The 24,220-nt window shown below is 38.4% G+C and overlaps 1 protein-coding gene across 3 annotated transcripts in view; it reads left to right on the top strand.

The window, feature by feature from the left end:
* The first annotated feature begins 32 nt into the window (after nt 1–32).
* The window catches only part of LOC121956378 (protein TsetseEP-like), a 28,338-nt gene continuing 4,150 nt past the window's right edge, over nt 33–24,220 (top strand). The window contains exons 1-4 of one of the 3 annotated variants that reach the window (XM_042504558.1): nt 33–397; nt 15,673–16,252; nt 19,466–19,565; nt 19,711–19,893. In XM_042504558.1, coding sequence (XP_042360492.1) covers nt 152–397; nt 15,673–16,252; nt 19,466–19,565; nt 19,711–19,744 — 960 coding nt within the window. In that variant the 5' untranslated portion in view covers nt 33–151 and the 3' untranslated portion in view covers nt 19,745–19,893. Of the gene's footprint in view, nt 398–15,672; nt 16,253–19,465; nt 19,566–19,710; nt 19,894–22,011; nt 22,085–24,220 lie in introns of those variants that run through there. The other 2 variants (XM_042504557.1, XM_042504559.1) reach the window with 2 other exon arrangements.

Genomic DNA, 24,220 nt, shown 5'->3' with positions numbered 1-24,220 from the left:
TGGTCAGCTGTTGAAGTTAGATTGTGCTGAGAGGCAGGATGCAGCTCAGTGTGTGTGTGACTGCAGGCTGAGTAACACACGCTGTCCTCCTCAACACACACACTCCTGAAAACACACTTTAATTCTACTTTTCTCTCACACACACTCCATCATGGATCTGGACCCGGCAGTCGTCATCCCGGCGATCATTTTCACCGTCGTTGCGATTTATTTCGCTTCAACATACCTGAACAAGAAGCCCACCGCTTCCTCCTCCACAGCCGCGAACAAGAAGCCCAAAGTCGGCTACGGGGACGACATCCCTCCGTCCAGAGCTCTGGGACAGCAGCTCCGAACCGAGCCTGAAGCCGCCCCGCGGCCACAACCTCCAGCTCCGGCTGAGAAGATCCAAGTTACGGTAAGATCCATCTTTTATGATTAGTTTATCGGTGTATAAAATATCCAATAGTAACATGGATACCGATTTAAAGTTACCGCAATTATTGTATCGGTATTTTTTTTCCAGACAAATCAACACTTTTTTTATCATTAGTTTACTTTTTTTTTTTTTTTTTTTTTTTTTTTTTTACCAACAAAAGCTGAAATAAGAAAGAAAAAAACTATTTCTGTGTGCACCAAGGGGGCCCAAGGAAGCCTACTATATAGAGGCTATAAAATAGGCTATTTAAAAATGCAAAATAAATAAAATAGGCTAGATAAAGATTAAAAAAAAAAAAAAAAAAATCATGTACTCACATGTACAAAAAAGTGAGAAAATTACTCTGAATTCCTAAGATTAAAAGAAAAATATTGAATTTGTGGTGACATTTAAGACTTATGTATTTTTAATGAGTGTATTTCAAATATTTCAGATTTTTCTGTAAAAGTTAATTGTTTATTCAGTCTTTGGACTAAAGTGTTGACATGACTCAGCCAAGTGGTTCCATGTTGCAGCTCTTGATATTTTATAGGAGAGATTTGATTAGGGCCAGTGGTGGACCATTTGGCACCCAAGGCAAGGTTCCTATGGTTCCCAACCACCCAAAACAAAACAAGTATTATCTTTTATATTTTTCTGTATTTTTACACACAAGAACAGGAGTTATTGAGGAATCAACACAAAGAAACAACTTAGCTAACAAACAATGATAATAAATAGCAAACAATGAATGAATATGGTATATGCTAATTTGCAAATTTTGACTTTTTTTATTTAAATTGAATTTATTGCAGTGCAATCAGATGACCTTTGGCTTGTCATTTTCTTTTACTCAAATACGCTTGTCATACACTCCACTCAGCTACACCCATGTTTCCAGTGCTCTACATGTTTTGTTACTCTCACTGAAAATATAAATGTAAACTGCACTGCCAGAACCAGAGGTGGTAGGGAGTGTTAGCATTGGATTTTAGGATTATTTTTCACTTTTCAATGGAATTTTTTGTCTTTTTTGTCAGTTCCTAGATGACAGACCTTGATGACAGGCCACTGATTAGGATTTAACGATTAAACAATTAATCACTGAATTCAACCATTGATGTAATGCAGAATGCATTGTATTACATACATCAATGCATCTTATCATCATAGAATAACAACAATAAGTATGTTATAAGTATGTTATTAATAACACATATATCAAGGTAATTATACTGTATTCTGTGGTTTAAATGTTAAAAGGAAGAGCTCCATTTCCTGAGCCACATTCTCACATAAATATACTGCACATGCAGACATAGGGCCTAATAATACTGCTAAAATACTTTCATTTAAGTACCGTAGACCATCAGTGTTTTTAATCAAAGAATCAACTATTGGATAGATTGTTATGAAATATCGTTCAGCATTCATGTTCTTCCAGATAAAATGTAATAACCCTTGTGATCCATTTGACTTTTCATCAAGCACCATCATGAGGTCAACATTTTTAAGTTTCCAATGCTTTTGATTATCACCAAATACTTGCAGAACTAATGGCCTTCCCATCAGCCTCTGCTGTGCTTTGTGTTTACAGCGTATTAGCCACTGTTAGCATGCTACGGTAAAAATTATACTGACTCATTAGCATGTTAGCATTGTCACTGTTAGCCTGTCAGACTGCTAATAGGGCCTAACGCTAACAACCAAAAGATAAATAAAAACATAATTGTTGGTTTTTGTTTGGTATTTTAAAACTTTAAAAAGCGCTGCGTTTTATTTTTTTTAATAATCTGCAGGGTTTTTTTTCTTGATGTAATCACTGGAAAATGCTGGAAAATGGCAAAGAAAGCTTGAAGAAGGTTTTGTTGTACGATGCGACGTGCGCCTCCGTGGCCTCCATGGATGCTGCCATTGTTGTGTGACGTCAGACCGCTGATGTCAGAGTACATGGATTTGCCTCGAGTTCACAAATAGGAACTCTGACTTTGATTTGTGTTTCATTTTGTAGAAGGTCAGAATATCATGACTTCTGAGTTGTCTGGAACGTAGAATTACAGCCAGTGTTTGGTGCAGGAACATGGCGGACTTTTCCATATCTAGAAAAGCTCATTCTAAGGTAACAATAACACAAGGATTCTTAGTACACTGTAAGGAAAACACACTTACAAATATTATATACTATTTCTGCAGATAGATACCCCTAAATTCTACACAGTGGACTTTTAAGAAAATAACTTGATAATTTGCATCCTCAGTTTGAAGTTCATCTCTTTGATCACATTTTGGCATCTTTATGGTTGATGTTTGGATGCCTGATGCCCAAATATAGTCACTGCCTTTTCCTTATGCAACAGCTGATTACTGGTTTTGCTTGTGCACACAGTGATAGTCTTGATGTTTTGGGAGCTCAGTGTCCACTCTTCTGGTGCATTTGCATGTTTGCTGATGTTACTGTGATTATAAGCGAACATGCAAAATCAGGTTTTGTTGGCAGCAGTAGGACAGTTAGTCTTCAGAGGTCGGTTGGCATGTTGACCCTCATTTGTCTGACCTTTTTCCAGAGCCTTTAAAAAGCCTGAAGAATGTGCCCACCGCTGCTGTAACATGCGACGCACTGAGCGTCTATATTTGGTGGCCAACATGACTCCTATATTTACACCTGTGTATGTTCATGGTGTCACATGTCTGAAATGGACTCTGCATGGAGAGGTGGAGATGGGTGTGACGCCTCCATGGCTTCATGTGATGTTTGAACTGTCATTTCATCCTGCTGATTCAGGCTGAACGTGCTTATGATTCAATACTGTGAACAGGGAGCTTCTCCTAAGAGTATTTCTTTCAATTTTCAACACGTTTTTATTGGTTTCTACAACATAGAAACATTAAAGTCTGCTGGATGATTTAACTAGACTAAAGGTCAGGGGTTGGCAACATTTTTGTATATGAAGTACCATTTTTTAATTTTCCTGGTAATCAGTTTACCATATCAATACATTGTCAAACGCTTGTTCCTAAAAATGCTCCATAAAAACTTTTGCTATGTTCTCACCTTTTGTTGTTTAAGGCACTGACTTTAAGCATCAACATGGTTTGTCATTCACATCCACACTTTCATCAAGTACTATGCTAAAGTTTGAAGACTTTCTGTTTTGTGTGTATTTCCGTCCTTTTGTGTCATTCTTATTCCCCTCACTTAATTCTGAGGTTTTTCTGGGGTCTCTCCATGAGTTATTTTTTTTCTCAGCCGCAGTTTGTTGAGTTTGAGTCACAGGATGGATAATTGATCTGTTACTCTAATCAGGACTGAGGTGTAGTTGCTCCAGGGGGAAAGAAAGCAAACTTTTAGACCCAGCACAATGAACGTTAAGTTTCGCTTTCACTGCGCCTGACGTTCTGCTGCTCTGTTTGTGCCCAGAGTACATGTACAATGAAAAGAAGAAGGGCAGGCTATAGGCTTGGGTGGTATTTAATAATTCATACTTTCATACCTTCCTTAAATTTCACTGGGGTGTGCGGTATGACGGTAAAAGTGTGCCGTGCTTAACCCCCCCCCAACAGCAGGTATGCTACTTTAAGCTTTTTCTGACTAAGAAATACACAAGAGAAACCCCACAAGTGTTATCTATTTTTATATTTCAAACTGGGAATTTCAACTGTACACCTTTTGAATTCAACTTTCTCTCGGTCACAGAACACTGGCGAGACTAAATTATCTGGTTAACTCATCATAAAACATACTTAATTCAAACTCGACAGAAACAAGATAAAACACACCCAAACCATCTTGGTTACTCTTACTAGTAATCTAGTTAGTAAGTCCACTGTTCCCACATAAAATATGCTGTTTTTCCCCACAGTCTCTCTCTGCCTGCCGGCCACCGGCCAATTACAGTATGTAGCTTCTCCCCCCACCACTAGATGTTATGATGTTCAGCTCAGTTGCCTGTTCCACCAGTAGAGATCAGAGACTGAGCTCTGGTGGTGCGTGCTGTGCACTTCATACAATGAGTTTAATAGAAAGAAGAACGCCTGTATTTATGACAGTATTGAAGAACATACCGCCAGGATTTCTTAATACCTTGGTATACCCTTAATACCATGATACTGCCCATGCCAGGCTCTGTGGAATCTAATAATAGCTCCTAATGAAAGGGGCAGCTCCAAAAATAGAAAACTATAGGTGATGGCAGATTTTGTTATCATGGCGGGCAGCCACAAATAAATAATGTATGGGAAACCTTGCACCTGAGCATTCCAAACAATTCTTGCATACTTATTGCTTGTGTGACATTAGTAAGCTATAGCATGCAAACGGAGGCATGTGTGCCTCCCCAAGGTTGCCAACCCCTGCTATAAGTTAATGTTCTGATCATCAGTTTGGAAAGGGCGAAAACATGAAAATAAACTCAACAAAAAATGCAATTGTTTATTAATAACAAATAATTGTTCCACCGCCAAGCAAGTAGTTCTTCAGCAATATTTACAAGAATTATTAATTTAATTTAATTTTTAAATTTATTTGAGAGGGGACAAGTTCATGTACGTGACCAAACAGCTGACATGACATGATTGATATCATCGGATTCCTTAAACCTTCTAGATTCAAATGATACAATATCATCATCACTCAAGCCTTAAAACTCAGCCCAGTAAAGTCTCTTAAAGAAAGTAATGGCAGCCAGCGCTTAACGCGATTTTAAAAAATTGACGCGTTAATTATGGACCTTGTTGGCATTGCAGTTAACACGTTAACGCTGACAGCCCTAAAACTGACCGATTTAGGCAGTGGTAGACCAGCAACTCCTGTGTTCTGTGAGGTAAAATAAATATTTTTGTCAAGGTGTCTGGGGGCTTTGAAGAGAGCAATATAACCGCTTCAGTTTCCTATTAGAATGGGCGATCGGATGGCAAGGTAAAGTGTTGAAAGTATTCTAAATTTAGCGCACACTTAAACTGATATGGATTGTTTTACTTGGCTATTTTGCTGCTTATCCTTTTTTTCCTAGCGCTTGATTCTTTTTATTGACTCTATGGTAAAATATTATCATGAAAAACAGAAGTGATGGCAGTAAATCCTTGAGAACTGGCAATTGGACCACATAACGTACTGTGGGTTGTAAAAAGGAACTGTCATGTTGGTCTAAGCCAAATACTGTATAAAGCAGCCCTTTTCTCAGCACTGTAAAGGTATCATGAACATAAATCTTGTGGCTAAAAACTTGAGTTACGCCCTACTCTTTCTCTGATAACGTTATCCTAAACACCGAGAGGTTGCCCTTACTGTCTGTCACATACAGCAGCAGCAGCATGGTATATTTTTCTTTGTGTAAATGTCCACATAAAGGAGGTCTCTGTCTTTGTGACCCCGTGGAGCAGAAACACAAAGAGTCTTGTTCGTCTGTTATGACTGAAGCTGTGTGGGAGTCAGAGCAGTTGGCCTGTAGCCGCACAGCAGCAGCAACACAGTGTCACACACAAAGTCAATTATTTCTGCATGTTTTATTAGACTTTTTTTAAATTTAAAAGTTCAATTGAAAGTCACACACAGATCAACACTGAAGTCTGTATGGTATATCTATACAACTCTGCTAGTGACACTTTGAATTTCAGCATATTTGGCCAGAAATAAGAAATGAAAATCTGTTTTGTCCATGTATGTCCGAGATCAAGGACTCATTTAAATAATGACTATGGATTTAATGGGAAATCTGCCTCCATTATTAGCATGAAAGAATAAGTTAGATTCTGCACAGTAGCTTAAAATCAGTTTCATCTGCTGGACTGCAAGTATCTAGTAATACACTCAAGGTTCTCCAAACATTAAAGATGACAGACAATGTTCATTTTCAGGTTCATACTTGTGTTTAAAGATTTTACTAGGACATGTTTACATGCTTTAATGGCCAAAATACACTTTATTTTCCTCATGCTGTCTGTGCTGGAGCACCTGTATTCAAATTCTGTCTGTAACGCTTCGTTTAGTGCCTGTCTCTTTCAGAGCCCCTCCTGAAATGGCCCAGTCTGCCCTGATTGGTCAGCATTTCTGGATCCTCTGTATCCAGTGTTGCCAGTGTTTGGTGACTTGTTGCTATATTTAGCAACTTTTCAGACCCTCTTGGCGGTTTCATTTCTAAAAAGCAGGTAGCGGCAAATTCACTGACTTATTCAGACCATCAGGAATAAAGAGAGAAATATATTATGATTCATTACCACACATGATTCTCAGAGAAATCGCAGTCCACAGCTGTTTCGAGAGTCGCTGGGGGAGTTCAATTGTGGCAACTTTGGTTAAGGTGAGGCTCTCGCTCTCTGCAGTGGAAGTACAAGGAAGTGTTGCACTGTAGTATAAGCACCATAGCTCTCATAACATTTCAAATTTTTGCTAAAGATTTTTCTGTTGAATGTTATTCAGCAAAGTATTAATGCTTCCATAAATGTGCAATGATGTCACCAATATGCAAATGAGCGTATGACATCATTTTGCGAGCTAGTGTTAGCTACTTTCATTGGAAAAGACTTGGCAACACTGACTGTACCTCAGCTTCTCTGCACTGTTGTTGCAGCCAGACAATAATTGTAATAATTGTATATCGTATAGTGTAGTATCATCCAAAATCTGAGAAATTCACAGCATCACTAACCAAGTTAACATGTTTAGCTGATGTTAGCATGTAGCTACATGTATGTTAGCATTGTTCTTGCAGTTGGGGAATGACTGACGAACAGCAGCACTTTTCACCATGAATTTTTTACAAGGAAAAGCTTCCAAACACAACTGGACATAATCCAGAAGGAATATGATCCCAAATTAGAAAGAAATTCACAACATTGGCAACCAGGTTTACATGTTATCCTGACATTTTCTTGTAGCTAAACATATGCTCATATGCTAGTATTTTACGTGCACAAAGGGAATGAAACTTTGTACCATTAAAAATACCAGTAAAAGCTTCTCAACAGTAATGGACTTGTTGCAGCAGGAATATGTTTCAAATTTTATTACATTGGCAACCAAGATTACATGTTTCTCTAAAGTTAGCATGTAGCTACATGTAACAGTGTAGGTTTCGTAATATAAACACTTGCAGTAGTGTGCCTGGAGCAGATGACCATATCAATAAATCTGACACACAGCCAGTGTTCACAGCGGTAGAAAACCTATGTTTTTTTGTTTGTCTGTTTTTACTTTACACACATTTAACTCTTTATTTGAAACAAAAAACATGTTTAGTATGAATATCCTTCACAGTAACACTATATATAAGGCACAAGAAAACAAGGAAAGCATATTAGGTCCACTTTAAACTTTTCCACCCTGCAGTGTTTTCGTGGTTCTGAGTTTAGGCTGTTTTCAGTGCCTGGCTGTGGCAGCTTCCTGTTTACAGATTTACTGCCCTGCATGCTTAACGTATCACTGCGATCAGAGCCGGAGCCCAATCTGGCTCCTTGACATTTATGTGCTTAGCATGTTGTACTGTTCCTACTCCTAAAGTTACAGCTGTTCTACTTCCAACTACCTCTGCCCACCCTGCAACCTAAAAAGGCAGAAGGACACAAAGCTGTATGTTAGTGCCGTTAACCTTTGTTTTTGTTTTTATTTTTAACAGAGTTACATGATGTGGGCTGTTCGTCACCTTAACAAATAATAAATGTGCTAATGTTGTAATTATTTAGTAAAGTGGCATAACATCCACACATAAAATGGTAGAATTAGTCAGTCATACAAGACTGTTTATCGTTTCCTCTCCCTCCTCATTCTTTGTAAATGACCACAGTGTTGCTCGTTGCGATGCAGCTCTCCATAAATGGAGATGTGAGTGTGAACACATGAATGCAGGTTTGAAGGAGGAAAGATGGTGTTTGAGCAGCTGCTCCTCTTACCAGCACAGAAGTGGAGGTAGTTCTATTTAAATGCATGTTTCTATGTCATGTTATATATCATAAAGTCTGTCAAAGTGTAAATATACATACAAAAAAATCAGTTTTTTTTTTGCCATTTTTATCAAATAAACCCCCCAAAATTAGATATCAGAATTGCAGAGCGCCCAAATATAACTACAATATATCTGTTTAAATCTACTTTTAACAGTGGAAAATACATTTGTCATATCTCTAATATGTTGTAGTCACATTGTTATAGATCTGAAATATTTTATATTGTCTCCAAAGTGTATTTGCAATGATCCCAAAATTGGACTCTGTAACACAAGTTGTTTATAATTTCCTGGTATTTTTCATATGCTCACTCTTTTAATAATGCCCCTTGAATGTCTTTGTCTCTCAAAATGTGTTATATGGTCACCATATTTTTTACTCAGTGAATTTTATGCAGCCCCCCCCAATTTGTCATGTGTCATAGTTCTCCAGTGTTTTTTAAAATGAAATACCAAAATATAAAAGCTTGCATGTTTTTTTTCTTACCAACCCCCGAAACTGAAAGACAAACTATATATAAAATTCAAATCAAACTATACAGCAAGCAAACCGTAAAATAAATCAAAATATAAGCATAAATACTCACACAAACATTCATATAAACAAATAGATGTATACATTAGTCGCAGTTTGCTTTGAATAAGAATCAGTTATGGAAGCATACATAGTTTGTGCTTTTATATAGTATGTTAGAAATGGTTGCCATGTCCTGCAATATATATCTGTAGAGCCACCAAGCGTCCACATTATTTTCTCTAAGTGTAAAAAATTAAGCAGTAGTAAGCAGTATGATTAGTATGCAGTATGTTAGTATGCAGTGGGTGTTGCCTGTGTGGGGTTCACAGACCTCTTGTCTCTTTGGGTTTTTACCCGACTGTGATCAGGAGTGTGTCACAAACTCATTGAGCTGTTGTCTGACATACCTCTCCTGGTATTTCCCCCCCGGCCTGGCCCAGTTCCTGCCTCTCCTCCTCCCTCTGAAGCCCGGCCCAGCCCGGTACGGTCCAGCCCAGCTGAGTCCAGCCTGGCTCACAACTCCTCTGCTCCTCAGAGCTCAGAGCTGTTTGGCCAGGCATCAAATCCAGGAGAAAACAATGGCTTCATATCACAACATCCCAACTAATTCCTCCTCTGTGGTGATTTCACTCTGACCACCACCACCACCACCACACCCTGTCCTAACTCTGCCTCTGACCCACCCATCAGGGCACATCCTGGCATTTCTGTGGTCTTCTTTTGGGCCACGATAAAGGACTTATTTAGGAAACAGAGGAGAAGAGTTTATAGTGACAGAAAGAGAAGATTCAGAACTAATTAAAGGCTTTAGCCAATAGCAGCTCTTTTAAGTAATAACAGCCTGAAAAACAGCACAGAGCACAAATTGCTCTTCTTTTGTTTATGTGACGGAAACCAACCAGGCTGAGCTCTTTTATTAATTAAACTACCCCCAAAATTAGGTGATTTCATCTTAACTTCAACACACCCAGGTGAAACTAATCCAACACAGAAATATGTCTGTACAAAACACGTTTTAATTGTTTATTTAAGTCTTAATCTAAAGACTTTAAAACTTCTTTCTTTGCCCCCTACAATAACTTCATAGAGCTGAAACCTGGAATAAAGACCAACTTTGCTATAACAAGAAAATGTTCGAGCTGGGGTAGGCAGTTTTCTTTTAGTGGCATAGTAAACTCTGAGCATAATGCAGTTCAAGTGTTAGAGAGAAAAATCCACTTCTGCATCTTTTTTGGCTCTGTTTTTAGGCTTTAGATAATGTAGCCTGTGACAGAAGACTTTGGCCAATCACAGATCATTTCATGGAGGGGGTGTTCCTACTGAATGTTTTACAATTGCAGATGGATGTGAACATTCCTCCAGATGTTAAAAAACTTATTCAATGATAGAGAATCCCTCAGAGAAAGTTGCTATTCCAGTATTGGTAACAACTGCCTACACTGCTAAGCAACCTAAAAACAAAAAGGAAGACAGACTTATCAAATAATATCCAAAGGAGAGAATGAAAGTCAACCATCAAGTCAATAATTTATTTATCATATGGAATTATATAAGGTACAACTCCAGTGAAATGTAATTCAATAGCTCCTATATGCCTGCAGATCAGCATATAGAAAAGAGTCACCTGGTTGAATGGCACTGTCCAGGATTTAGCCAAGTTTTGGTGAATCAAAGGATATTGCAGTTCCTGATATCCTGTTGGAAACTGTTAGTACAAAGGTCGACCAGTTTATTTTCCAACGCCTCTACAACGGCTAGCGGGATGCTAGTTTGGCTGGTGTCCATTCTTCTCCATCTTTTCCATTATGTCGACTGATTTTTACATTTGAAAACCATGACCTGGTTAACCAGCAGCTAGCTAGAAGTAGACAGAGTTTACAGACAGATGAGTTGATATCCTCATCCTGATGGTTGACTTACAGCCACATGCCAACGTCGTCCGAACCAACCACAAAAGGCACCGCCAAAACTTGCAAAATAGGCATAAGAACCTTAATTTAGCACACATGACTTGACTGAAAACGCCTACATCATTATCATCATCATCATCATCATCAAAAAACGCAATAAAACACCTGTCAACATCTGCGAAGCGTCCCGTTTTCTCTGTTCCTGTTTCCCTGCAGACAGTCCTGCAGACGTTTCCCTGCAGAGAACAGAGTCGATCCTGTTGTCTCTTCAATAAATTGAGGCGGCGTCAGAGAGCTGAAGTGGAGATAAAGCAGAGAGCTGAGGGAACAATGAGGCTGTGTTCAGATAGAGAAACAGAGCAGAGAAGGACGCTCTCTGACACAGCAACGTCACATCACATCACCCTCTGTACTGCTGCGTGCTTCTGGTATTTATTCCTTAGCAAAATACCTCAAGTGTTAAATTCATACCCTAGATTTTCGGTAACTTTTATAAAAATATGTTTATGTTTCATTTATGTTACGTTTGTTGAAACTGACACTAAATCCACACAGTATTACATGAGACAGATAGTGTGTGAAAAAAAAAATCAAATCTCTCCTTCCAATCATGCTTATAACGGCATTTGCTAGAATCTACCGCCACTCACAAAAAACAACCAATCAGTGCCAAGGAGTCTCTACCGCAGCTGTCAATCACTGCTCGTGCAGTCAAACTGTGAAACTATGCAGCACTGACCAAATATGAATCAAGATTCTGTTACTGCATTGCTTAGTTATTGACTCAAATGTTCTCAGAAACATATTTTATTGTACTGTTTAGCTGTAAAATGAGAGTGTTTGCTCTGGCCAGTGGGTGATACTTTGTTTTCAGATTCACTCAGTATGTTTACATGTTTTTAGAAAAAGTCCAATTATTGTGTCAGTCCAACTAAAACTAAACTTTCATATGTAAACATGATAGTCCAACTAAAATTATGCCAAGTTCAGTCTCTCAAAGTCAAACTAACACACCCAGATAATGTGGTTCGGGGTATATTTACTCTTTCATGTATCAATCGGATCTGAACCGGCCCAGGCGTTCTGCACGTGCTCCATAGTCCCCCACACCAGGCTTTGAAATGCTAACTGATTTCTGGGTTTTAGGACTCATTCCTGGGGTTCTATGTTTCTGCTTGTAAAACCCAAGGATGTATAAAGAGAACTGGATACGGCATTGGACATTTCATAGTGAGTTGCATAGTTGCGCATGAAGCCAAAAAAGCTCTTTTAGCCGCCACATGGCTTGCTTCCACCAGCCATGAAGATTACTACACATTTAGCGCTCCAATAAACTGTATGGTGAGAGAACTAAAGAGAATTAAATCGTGCAGCTTTTCTATACTTTAAAATGTTATCAGATTGAATGGATCGAACCCAATCGTGTGAAACGAGTCATTTTTCAGGGGCTGTGATGGGAAGAAGTGTTATTCGGCCCAGTGACATCACGTGATGGAACCTGATGTTGCATGTTTGCCCACTATGTAAAATTGTCTTCAGTTGTTGCTGTGGGACCAACCTATGTGGTCGTAATTTGGAGGACAGTCTCTGACAACGTTACCCATGAAGCTTCTGTAAAGCAGCACACCTCTGTTCACTATAGTAACAATAATAGAAGTGAAATGCTGTCAGCTCTGTGCGAACAGCTTGCTGATTTCACATGGCTGGCCTCAGGCTCTTCACCAACTGGAGCTGCTTCATCTTTAGTGTTTGTTCAGGTTGTTCCCTAAATTCTCCCCATGCCAGGAGATCTGATGCCCGTCCTCTACACCCTGTTAGAGCTAAAATGGCTTTTAGGAGGGAAGCACTCAGTGTAATGTTACCAATTGGGATATATTTACCTGGAAACGCTCTCAGAGGTCGTGAAGGCCAGCATGACTCAGACTAATTACAACACAGCTCTCAGACCTTTCAAATTGCATCTGACTTTTGAATAGTTTTTTCAATCCTTTCAGTTTGACATTTGGGTAGATACTGTGATTTTTCTACTTTATATTGATTTTATTCATCAGATCTTGATTTATTGTTTTAATGTCTTGATTTTGTATTACATAATCTTAAATTTAGTGTAATTGCCCTGATGTGCAATCTCATAATCTTGTGTTGGTATCTTTGTATTACAAACCATTGTGTCATAATCTTGACTCAGTATTTTGTAATCCAGATTTACTCTTTGGAAATCTTGATATAGTATTTTATAATCCTGATTACTCTTAATAATTTAAAGAGAAGAAAGAGAAGTGGGGTGAGTAAAATAAAAAAGTGAGTAAAATAATTTACTCACTTTTAATCTTGATTTAGGATTTTAGAATCCTGATTAACTCTCATAATCTTAAATGTAGTACTTTATAGTCTTGCTTTACTCTCTTGTGATCTTGATTTCATGTTCTATGATCCTGAGTTACTCTCTGTTAATCTTGATTTAGTATTTTATAATCCTGATTTACTCTCATGATCTTGATTTAGTTTATATGATCCTATTTTTTATTTTTATAATCTTGTTTAAGTATCGCATAATCTCGATTTACTATGTTATACCAGTATTAGATTTTTTTTCTTTACTACAATTTAAATTTGAATTTGCCATTAGTAGTTTTACTTTAATTTTCTTTGATTTAAACAGTTTTTCATTTTCCTGGCAGGCATGGCCTTCCATAATTTGCTCTAATGAGACTTGTTTGATTCATTATCAAAAGGTCACTGGCTAAAAGGATAACATTTCACATGATGATCTCATGAAGGACTTACTCACCCAGTTAACACAGGATATTAGAGCAGTTAAGGCCAGCAGTTCGAGTTTGGCCTTGGTTTTGGCTAGAAATACAGTTTATCATCCTGCTGACTCATAAAATGATTTAATGACCCTGCATTTAGCATCGTGACACAGAAAACTTTGTTTAAGCGAGTCGGCTCTTTGGTGTTGAGATTATTTTCGTGTTTCATAGCTCAGGAATTCAGAGGCTGAGGAAAGGACTAAATGGATGCCAATCCAGTTAGAGGGTGTGAGGGAGGGCGGCTGTCGGATTAACAGACCAGGCAGAGGACAGATGGTTTAATACAGTCAGACCTGATGCATTTCACTGTCTGGCCTCCCCTGGTGCACCAGTTGTCACTGTAGTGAGTCATCAGTAGCAGAACTGTGGCGTCTGTCCGGGTCCAGGCTGAGTTTGACTGATTGGACCAGACAATGCAGTCTCTTTTCTGAGAAAAAAAAATCTCCTTCTGTTCCTGCCTTTTTTATTAATATTTGATGTCAAATACACAAAGACTCAAGTTCATTTTGGTTTGACATTTTGGAAAACGCATTGTGTTTGTGTCAGTTTCATCCCTGTGATTCTAGTAACATTACAGAGATAAGATGTGTTTAGCTTAGCTTAGCACAAAGACTGGAAGCAAGGGGAAATTATGATCCAAGATAGAAGGGACAAAAAATGGGACCTAGAAGGGGCCTAGAAGCTAACTCTAAACCAAAGAGACCTAAGGCACAGCGATGTAGAAGCTATCGCAAAGTCAAAAGGGACCAAAGCTAAAGCAAACTAAGCTTACTATAAGACAAAAGGACTTTGAAGCCGTCTCAAAGCTAAAGGGACCCGGAGGCAGAATAGAAAGGACCAAAGCTGAAAGGACTGAGAAGCTAAAGGCACATGCAAACTAACTCTAAGTCAAAGGGACCTAAGGCAGGGGACCGAGAAGCTCACTTTAAGATAAAGGGACCTAAAAGCTGACTGTCAGCTACAGGGACCTAAAAGCTAACTCTGAGCTACAGGGACACAAGGTAAGGATGTAGAAGCTGACTCTAAGCTCGAAAGGGACCAAAGTTAAAGGGAACCAAATTAACTATTGCTAAAGGGACTTAGAAGCTGACTTTTAGTGAGAAGGGACCAAAGCTAAAGGCGATGAAGCTAACTAATCTAGAGGGCCCAAAACTAAAGGAATTTAGAAGCTGACTCCAAGCTAAAGGGACCAAGAGGTTAACTCTAAGCTAAAGAGACTAGCTAACTCTAAGATAAAGGGACCTAGTAACCAGTTTAAGGGACCTCGAAGCTAAAACAAAGAACTAAGGGGACCTAGTACCAAGTGGTTACCTCCAGGTCTAGTACATGAAGCCAATGGAGAAGTGCCTGCAATCTTTGTAATGGTTAGCAGGGGGGCGACACTTGATTTATTACCTCAATAAAAATTGTGGCATAAAATTTAATTTTATGCCACAATTATGATTTATGCCACAATTATGAGCCAAACTATGTACATTTTTGCTGTGATTTTTAAGTAATGATAAAAGATGTATTCCTTTTCTTTCCTATTTTTATTTTTAAAAATATTTAACAAAAACCTCAGTCAGAAGATGTAACACCACAGAGGCTGATGGCGAAATCAGATCCTCTGCTCAAATGTCAATCTGTGCCCACTCAGCACTTCACAAAAGACACAGCAGGTGCGTCTGTACGAGCCATCAGGGAGGTCGGCCATTGAAAAAAAAAATGGGCAGATATATATACCGAAAATGTGAGCTGTCAGGTGTCGTGGAGAGGACAGGTCGGTGGACGCTGAAGAGGGTTTTATTTGTCCTGCTGTCAGCTGCAGGCGGTGGCTGATCCTCAGCGAAGAGCTGCAACTGACAGCAGTGACTCCCACGCAGCATTAGTCTGTCAGAGGTCAGAGATGAGTAGTCAGAGTTCTCACATCACTGGTGTAGTGGAAGGTATACACACGGGGTGTGCCCACTTCTCTTTATGGTTGTTGACAGTTTACCCACCTATCAGCCAAAAACCCTCTGGTGGGTGCTGTTGCAGCAAAATCAGCTGCTCAGATCAACTTTCATCTTTATCTCTGACAGAAAATAACTGGTTCAAAACCTCTTTTTCTTTCCAGCCTGTCCCAGAGCCAGTAAAAGAACCAGAGCCTGTACCAGAACCAGTCAAAGTACCAGAGCCAGAAGTTGCTCCAGAACCAGTCAAAGTACCAGAGCCTGTACCAGAGCCAGAAGTTGCTCCAGAACCAGTCAAAGTACCAGAGCCTGTACCGGAGCCAGAAGTTGCTCCAGAGCCAGTTAAAGTACCAGAGCCCGTACCAGAACCAGTTGAAGTACCAGAACCAGTCACTGTACCAGAGACTGTGCCAGAACCAGAAGTTGTTCCAGAACCGGTTGCAGCAAAAGAAGTAGCTGCAGTACCAGAACCAAACTCAGAGCCAGAACCTGTACCAGAACCAGCTGCAGTCCCAGAACCTGTATTGGAACCCGAACCTGTCCCGGAAACAGTTGCAGTGCCTGACCCAGAGCCGGTGATTGAGTCCAATCTGGTATCTGAAGAAGTCGAGCAGCCTAAACCTGTGGAGGGGTCCTTACCGGAGCTTGTCCCTGGATCTACAGAGGAGCGCCAGCCAACTCCTGAACCTATTGTAGAGGAGTCATTTGAGCCTAAACCAGAACCAGAAATTGTCCTGAGCAATGGTAGGTCTGCTGTTAGTTTATTTATCTGTTGCCCTCTGATCAATGCATTTGTGCAAACAATGGAAACATTTGAGTATATTAACTTTTTCTAAGGATGTGCCGTATATGTCATACTCCAAGTATCTACAGAGTACTCCTACTTTGCCACAGAGTCACAGTAATGGACTCATTAACTGGATCAGGTGTCACCCAGGTGTGACTTTCTCCTGCTTTTTGCCTATCTAGTCCTCTATAGTGATTGAGCCATTTGAAAAGTAGTTAAACAATGGTTACTAACCAAGTACTATATACCATCCCGCATCCGCTCATCTTCACCACATCACGAACTGTATGCTTTGGGAGAGTGAGCTCAGGGTTGGGGACAGTTGTGAGACTGCCCCAGCTGAACATCATTGACAATGACAGGGCTAATTGTTAGCATCACAGAGTTAACATTACATGGTGTGAGTTTGTTGGGATCATTTAACAGCTTTTTGTTGGATGTTAACTGCCACTGCCTTTTTTTAAGCTTATCTTCTCACATTTTTGAAAGAAATCACATCAATGTGCTCAGGTTTTAAGAGGTTAAAGGTACCTAGTTCCAATACCCAGCCTCAATAGTCCACCTGCAGACATAAATGTGGCTCATTTTAATTGTGCAACAGCAGTGACACAATTAGCAGCCCAAAAAGTGTTTTTTTTTCTTCTTCTTTCTTCTTTTTTATCTTTCTATTCTATTTCTATTTCTAGATAGTGAGTAGGGAGCACTGAATGAGTGAATGATTTCAGACTATTTATATATTTAAATATTTAGGTCATCAGTGGGTCAAACAATGGGCACAGAGCTGAGTCACAGACAGTGTCCTTTCCCAAGTACTACAAGTACTTCCATTAGCTAAACACAACTCTGTCAGTGTAGGGACACAGTTTAGAAAGAGCCCTGTACACACAACTTTATTTCACTAACAATACAGTGGCAAACATAACCGTCATACTACTTTTACTACCTATTTATACGTGCACACACCCTAGTATACATATGTAGTACATTTTATTGTTTTTTATGAAAACATACCAATTTTTTATTTAATTTTATTCCTAATTATATTTCACTTTTATTCTATTTTTCTATTTTACATAATATTACTGTATTTACTTATTTTTATTACATGTTATAGATATTATATTCTATTTTTCTGTTTTTATCATATAAAATCTTTCAAATTTGTTTTTATATTTTAACTTCTGCACTTTTTATATTTTATGTTTTCTATTCTACATTTTACTTTTTCTTTACATTTTTGTAGCAGAACTGTTGGAGAAGCCTGTAGCAGGCAGACCTCAGCAGCTGTGCTCGACTGATAAGTTATTTCCAGGAAAAGCCAACACCGCTGAGCTGTCAGGCGACGTATTCAGAACACACGCAGGTTTCCTTGAATTACTCACTTAAAACAAATTATTTCATTTATTTTGTCAGGTTTACTTATTTCAATTAGGCCTACTTATAATATTTCAATCCAACTGAATCAAGTTATTCTAACATAAACCAAAATATTGCAATTTAAGTAATTAAATCAAATTAGACTGAGGTAAATATACCATGTCTCTCAAATAATTTACCCAATACATTTCAATAAGGTTTATGTAATTACTATTAATACATTTATTTCAAATATGTTGTCTTTAATAACATATTTGAAAAATAGAATGTATCAGGATCAATTACATAAATTCAGTTAAACTAAATTAGTTGAATTACATAAGCAATAGTTTCATATTTTATTTATCTCAGTTTTATTTCATTTAATTACATAATAATGTATTTTTATGTTAGAATCACTGGAGTCTATTTGATGGAAATTTCATATGTAATCGATTTACCTGACAAAAAAGACTAAATCATTTCTTTGAGTGCTTTATTAACACAGGTGATAGCATGTGTTTAGGCCTAAAAAAAGAAATTAAAAATCACTGGATTTACAGTAAAATTATAAACCGCTATTAAACAGGAAATTCACTCCCTGCAGCCACACAACAACCAGTTGTTTACTTCCTGTCTCTCCCCAGTGCTTGTGTATGTGTGTGTGTGTGTGTGTTCTGTATCAGTGGATCAGTTGGCGTGCATAGAGGTGCAGCAGCCATCTGCTTTAGGAGGATGATACTTAATCTTGAACAGTCAGCTAAAGCACTTGGCTGCTCTGAACAACAGCCGCTGTCCCCATTGACAATCTGCTGTCTGTCCCGCCAACCTGTGACACAACAGGTGGAGCGACAGGTGCGTGTGTGTGTTGTGCGTGCACACGGTATTACCAGCCATTCATTCCAACAAGTCCTCTAAATCATGTAACTGCAGAAGTTGTTTGTTCCTACCGGAACCCCAGGAAAGCAGCTCAGCCTTGCTTCCAATTTTCCCAGTGGCCACTCACAGTATTGCAGAAAAAAAAATCTTGTGTATCCCAAAAAGCATTTTTCTTTTACATAGGTCACCACTGGAAAAGACTCTTCTGTAAAACTGTCGACAGGACACCTTAAAATGCAAAAATCCACATTCTGCTGAAGTCAACCCAGAGGCTAGAAAACTTTTTGGCATATGCACCAGGTCAGCAACTCCAATGAATGAATGAAAATGGTTTCCATGGTTACCTGTGAGTCTCCCCTTTACAGACATGCCCACTTTATGCTAATCCCATGCAATATTTTGCTGTCGTTTGATTCCTAATCAAGACAACTTGGTAAGAATTGCTTTACATTGTCAATATGAACTTATATATAACTTAAATAATGGAATATAACAAGTGATCTAAAAATGCGATTAATGGCAATTAACTATGAAAATTCAGCAATTAGTCACATTTTTTTTAAAATAATTGTTCGACAGTCCTAATTAAAATAAGCACATTTGTTATGTATGTGATGTTTGTTACGTACATGACCTTAATAAGTTCCATATGTGACCTAAATAACGTGACATATGTTATGAATGTGACATAAATAACTCAACATTGACTTTTGGGACACAAACAGCAGTATCTTCAGTCAAAGACCTGTGTTTGTTTGACCGATCTATCCTCCGCGGTCTCCTCCCTCTGTTGACTTTGTCATTCTTGATACTACATCGCCTGACTTTCTCCTCGTCTCCTATCATAATTATAACCGCCAGTAGAGGTTGGTTGAAATACTAAATGAATGTACTCAGTTACTCCATCACTGACTCTGTGTCTCTGTGTGTGTCAGAGGAGGCTGCAGCTGAAGATCAAGTGAAGTTCACTCCTGGAAAGAAACAGAGCAAGTTTGAGACGATGATGACGAAGGAAGAGATCGAGGAGGAGCAGAGGTCAGTTTAATCTTCACCTTTCCTGTCCTCATGATGCTGATGGTGTCACAGCATGACATGTGACATGTTGAATGCATGCAGAAACACAAACCCCTGCTGTCTGTTTTATTTTGTTTCATCCTTTGTTTGTTGCCTGCATAAATAGAAAAAGGCCAGCAGGTGTAAGAGGGAGCAGCTAAAGCTTCAGTCCTGCAGAGTGATGGGAGGTGAAGGGTGTTCTGCTCTGTCATTTCCAGCTGAGCAACTGTATGAATTTTTGTCACTTTTACTTCAAGTTTTTAACCCCACAACGTAGTTAGCATACCTAGCATTAGCTCTCACGAATATGCTTTGATTTATCAAAATAATAATCAGCCCATAATTGTGGAGTTGTGAATGTGACTCCATACTTGTAGTCTTGTCACAGTAGAAGTTTTGTAGTTTAAATCTTTGTTTTCTCATCATATCTCCAGAGTATTCTCACTAGGACACATGTCCTCGTCAATATTCAGTTTTTTCTTGTAGATTTTGACAGAGAGCAGGTTCATGTCTCTAGTCAACACATCCTGAGGCCACCAGGGACCATGAGTGAATAGAGGTGTTATATAATCCTCTGTTACGTATGTTCTCTGTCTGTTAGTTGAGACTGAAGCCTGAAGGTGTCTCAGCCAAGTTAAAGGAAAGAGTATTTACAGATTTAGGGAGTGAACGCACTCAGCTCATCTGATTGGAGGCTCGTTTTTATTAAAAACCCCAGAAGCCCTTAAAAATGTTCTCCCTGGCTTTATTGTGTTTCTGTGAGTTTTACAGAGAAGCAGAGGAGAGAACGTGTCTTTGTTCTTCTGTTGAGTCTGAGTCGAGTCTCAGGGCCAAATGACTTCACAGATGAATAAATATTTTAATTCTGAATGCCGTCCAACTTCCTCATTCCAGCCTCCCTCACTCAGTCTCTGTAAACTCTGTCCTCATATGAACGATATTCTCAGCACTCAGTATGAGGTTAGCTGTTGAAGCTCCAACACCAAGGCTCAGAGCTCAGTACTGATCACAACACTGATCAAAATGTGTTCGCGTCACTGAGCAGTGAAAACTGTCAGGTATCCGGCGCTCGGTCCAGTTCTTAAGGGCACCATCAGCATGCACATATTTGTTTTTTTGGAAATTCTAAACCACATCTTGCAGCCTTCCTTAGCACATGGAGTCGCTCAGGTGCCATGTCATTGGTGTAAGGTCTTTTTACACGACTGAGACACGGTGAAATCTTTTTGCCTAGTAACCCAACAAATCTGCTAGTTCATGTTTTATTGCTCTGCCAGATGCATCTGGTTGCAGCTTTGCTTTGGACTTTTTTGGGTTAATCACAATGGCTTCTTTAATGTGGGATTTGTTTGAGGCAAAGACAAGCACAAGCACATATGTCCACTTGGACACAAGGATGACCGATTAGATTTATGATGTTCAAAGGTCAAATCCTGTCACCTTGCATTTGTTTCAGTCTTGTGAACATGATATCTCAAGGATAAAGATTTTTTTTTTATTTTGTCAAATTTGGCACAAATGTCAACTTGGATTTAAGGATGAAAAAATTAAATTGTGGTGGTCAAAGGTCAAGGTCACTAACCACACCCATTGCATTCTTGTGAATGCACTATCACAAAAACACATTGAATTTCTTCATATTTGGCACAAACATCCATTTTGAGGCAGGGATCAACTAATTCGGATTTGTTGGTTAAACGTCAAGTAACTATAACCTTGTGTCCATCTTATTCTCGTATTGATATCTCAAGACGGCCGTGAGGGAGATTCTTTAAATTTGGCACAAACATCCATTTAGACTCATGAATGAACAGATTAGAATCTGGTGGTGAAAGATCAACTGTCAAGGTTGACTTCATAAAACATGTTCTTGGCCATAACTCAGGAATTTATGCGCCAATCCTGACAGAATTTCACACAAATGTGTAATAGGATATGATGATGAAGTGCTGACATTTTGTATCCAAAAGGTCAACTTAACTGTGACATCATAACATTCTACAAAAACGTCTCTTCGGGGCCATCACTCAATGCTATAATTTAGGAACAAAAGGGGAGGTATTAGGTTGAACACTGAATTGGATACAAAATATATGGATCACAGTATACACTTTATACATAGATGAACTTTAAACATGGTTTTGTTGAACAGTGTGATTATATATCTTTAATTATTGTTTAATTATTTAATTACTGTTACTGTTAAAAACAGTATTGATTAATATCAGAAGTCAGGTACCTTATCAGTGGTAGATCAATGGATAACTTCAGTTTATCCATGTCTTGCCATCCCACCCACTCCTGATATCTGAGCATGACACCCCAGTTTTTGTGGATAATTTACATTTTGTGCTACAATAACTGTTTTGTGTATTTCCTCTGTGTGAGTCAGCAGAGCTTTTGACTGCCTCCACCTTTATCTTTTCAGGATAGAGCTTACATCTGATTTTACCTCTCTATAATCAACCTCAGCAGACACACAGTGTGTTAGGAAGGATGTGGTAAGGTCATATTTCTATCAAATAACCTCCCAATAGTCCTCCCCCCAATATCAACCCCAACAACACCTCACGAGTACGGATAGACTAATGCTGTGCAGAATTCCTAATATAATTCCTGATATAAAATTATAATAAAGGTCATTCTCGTGAGCGCAATATTTCAAGAACAGCTCAATGGAGTTTTTTCAAATTTGGCACAAACATTTACTTGGACTCAACAATGAGCCAATTTGATTTTCTTCTCATTCAATAGTGATAATAATAGTAAAAGAAAATATGAAGAATAAAATCAGAAAAATTACAAGACAGATTGGTTTGATAACACTACAGACAAGTTTAAAAACTAATTAAAAATGGTAAAGCTACCAGGAAAAAAAACCTAAAAAGCTGCAGAAAAGAGGATAGTCTTAAGCTTGGTTTTAAAAATGGCTTCTGCAGTCATTAACATACAAACATGAGTTTGATCTCTTGAACAAAACTCCCTCAGTAGTAATAATAATAAGATAGTATATAATTATACAATTATAATTAGAATAAAAGAAGAAGAAAAATGAAGAATAAAATAAGGTTTGATAATAGTACAGATACGTTTGAAAATTAATTGAAAAAATAAAAATACCACAAAAAATATTATTAAAAGCTGTGGAATCATCTTAAGCTTAGTTTTAAAAATGGTTACAAACAGAGTGTGTTTAAGTAAATATTCAAATATTGAAATGAGAATAGAATAGAAACAATAAAATGACACAAATTAGAAAGAAGTAGCCCTAAAGCGAGAAATAAAAAAGTAAAAGTTATATGTACAAGAAATATACTACATACAGTTACATATTTGTAGAATCAATATAATACTGGTGTTGGGAGATCTTCATGTTCTTCCCATTCTGCCAACATTAAAACACAAACATGAGGTTGATATTGATCTCCTCAAATTTACCAAAATATAGAACTATTCCTGGAAACACTACACAAATAATTAGAGCAGAACATTCACATGTTGCAGCATGTATTAACTGATTTAGGTTACTGTTACTGATAAATCTGAAAAACGAATCAAGTATCAGTCTATCCTACTCATTAGTCCATCCATCCTCCCTGTGATGCTGACCTCCTCCCCCTCCTCCTCCTCCAGTCCTCCTGAAGCCCCTTCTGACTCTGCTGCTTTTAACTGGGTCATATGGTTCATGTCTTACACCAGCAGTACTACAGCATATTGCAGTCCAGTTCACCTCCTCTTTGATCCCAGTTAACAGAGAACACACCAGTATCATCAAACCGGTGAGGCCTCAGTCTTGTCACCTCACCCTGAAGCTTAAATCTCCCATTAGAAACCAGTTTATACACTATGTCTTCCTTAGAAAGGACAGACACCAGTATACCCAGTGTGTCCTTCCCAGAGAGCATAGAAACCACTATAAAGACACTGGGAAGGTTGGCCAATGTGGGTCATGTGTTCTCAGAGGGGATTAAGTCATCCATACAGGAAACACAAAGGATCCTATAGGAAGCTTCAGCCGGCTCTTAGAGGAAACACAAAGGACACACTCTCCATCGCAGTACTGGGACCAGTGAGAATACTTCATGGAAACAAAGTGGCTTTTATTTAATCCTGCTTTTACATAAATGCATGAGTAATGATAATCAAATGATAAAGTATGTACAGTAAAATAGCAGGGGAATTTTTTTTACTTGTGATACTTTAAGTACCTTTTTCTTATTAAATGTGCACATTCTTAGTGAGTGTTATTCTCAGTGTAGGACTTCTACCTGTTATAGAGTATTGTGGTATAAGTACTTTAACTTATCTGAAAGATCTGAATACTTCCTCCACCACTGTCTGAGGAGTGTAATGTGATACTGGTGCCACATATTTTCCAGTTTATTAGGATGGGTGTGGACTTTTATATCAGTGCAGCTCAGATTTTAGGAACCAGTTGCTAAACTTAATACCAGCCTCATTCCAAAAGTTTGTTCATGCATAATAGAGACTCTGTGTGTTCACCACAAAGTCACATTCATTAGTTCTTTAGTCTGCTTTATACTTTGCAGAAAACTCTTCCTCATCTTCTTCAGGGTTGCAAAAAAAATTATATTATCATATATAATATATTATTGTAAATATTATTGTAAATTTAC

The sequence above is a fragment of the Plectropomus leopardus genome, chromosome 17 (assembly GCF_008729295.1).
Source record: "Plectropomus leopardus isolate mb chromosome 17, YSFRI_Pleo_2.0, whole genome shotgun sequence".
NCBI lineage: Eukaryota > Metazoa > Chordata > Actinopteri > Perciformes > Serranidae > Plectropomus > Plectropomus leopardus.
This window is presented reverse-complemented; position numbering and strand designations above follow the sequence as displayed.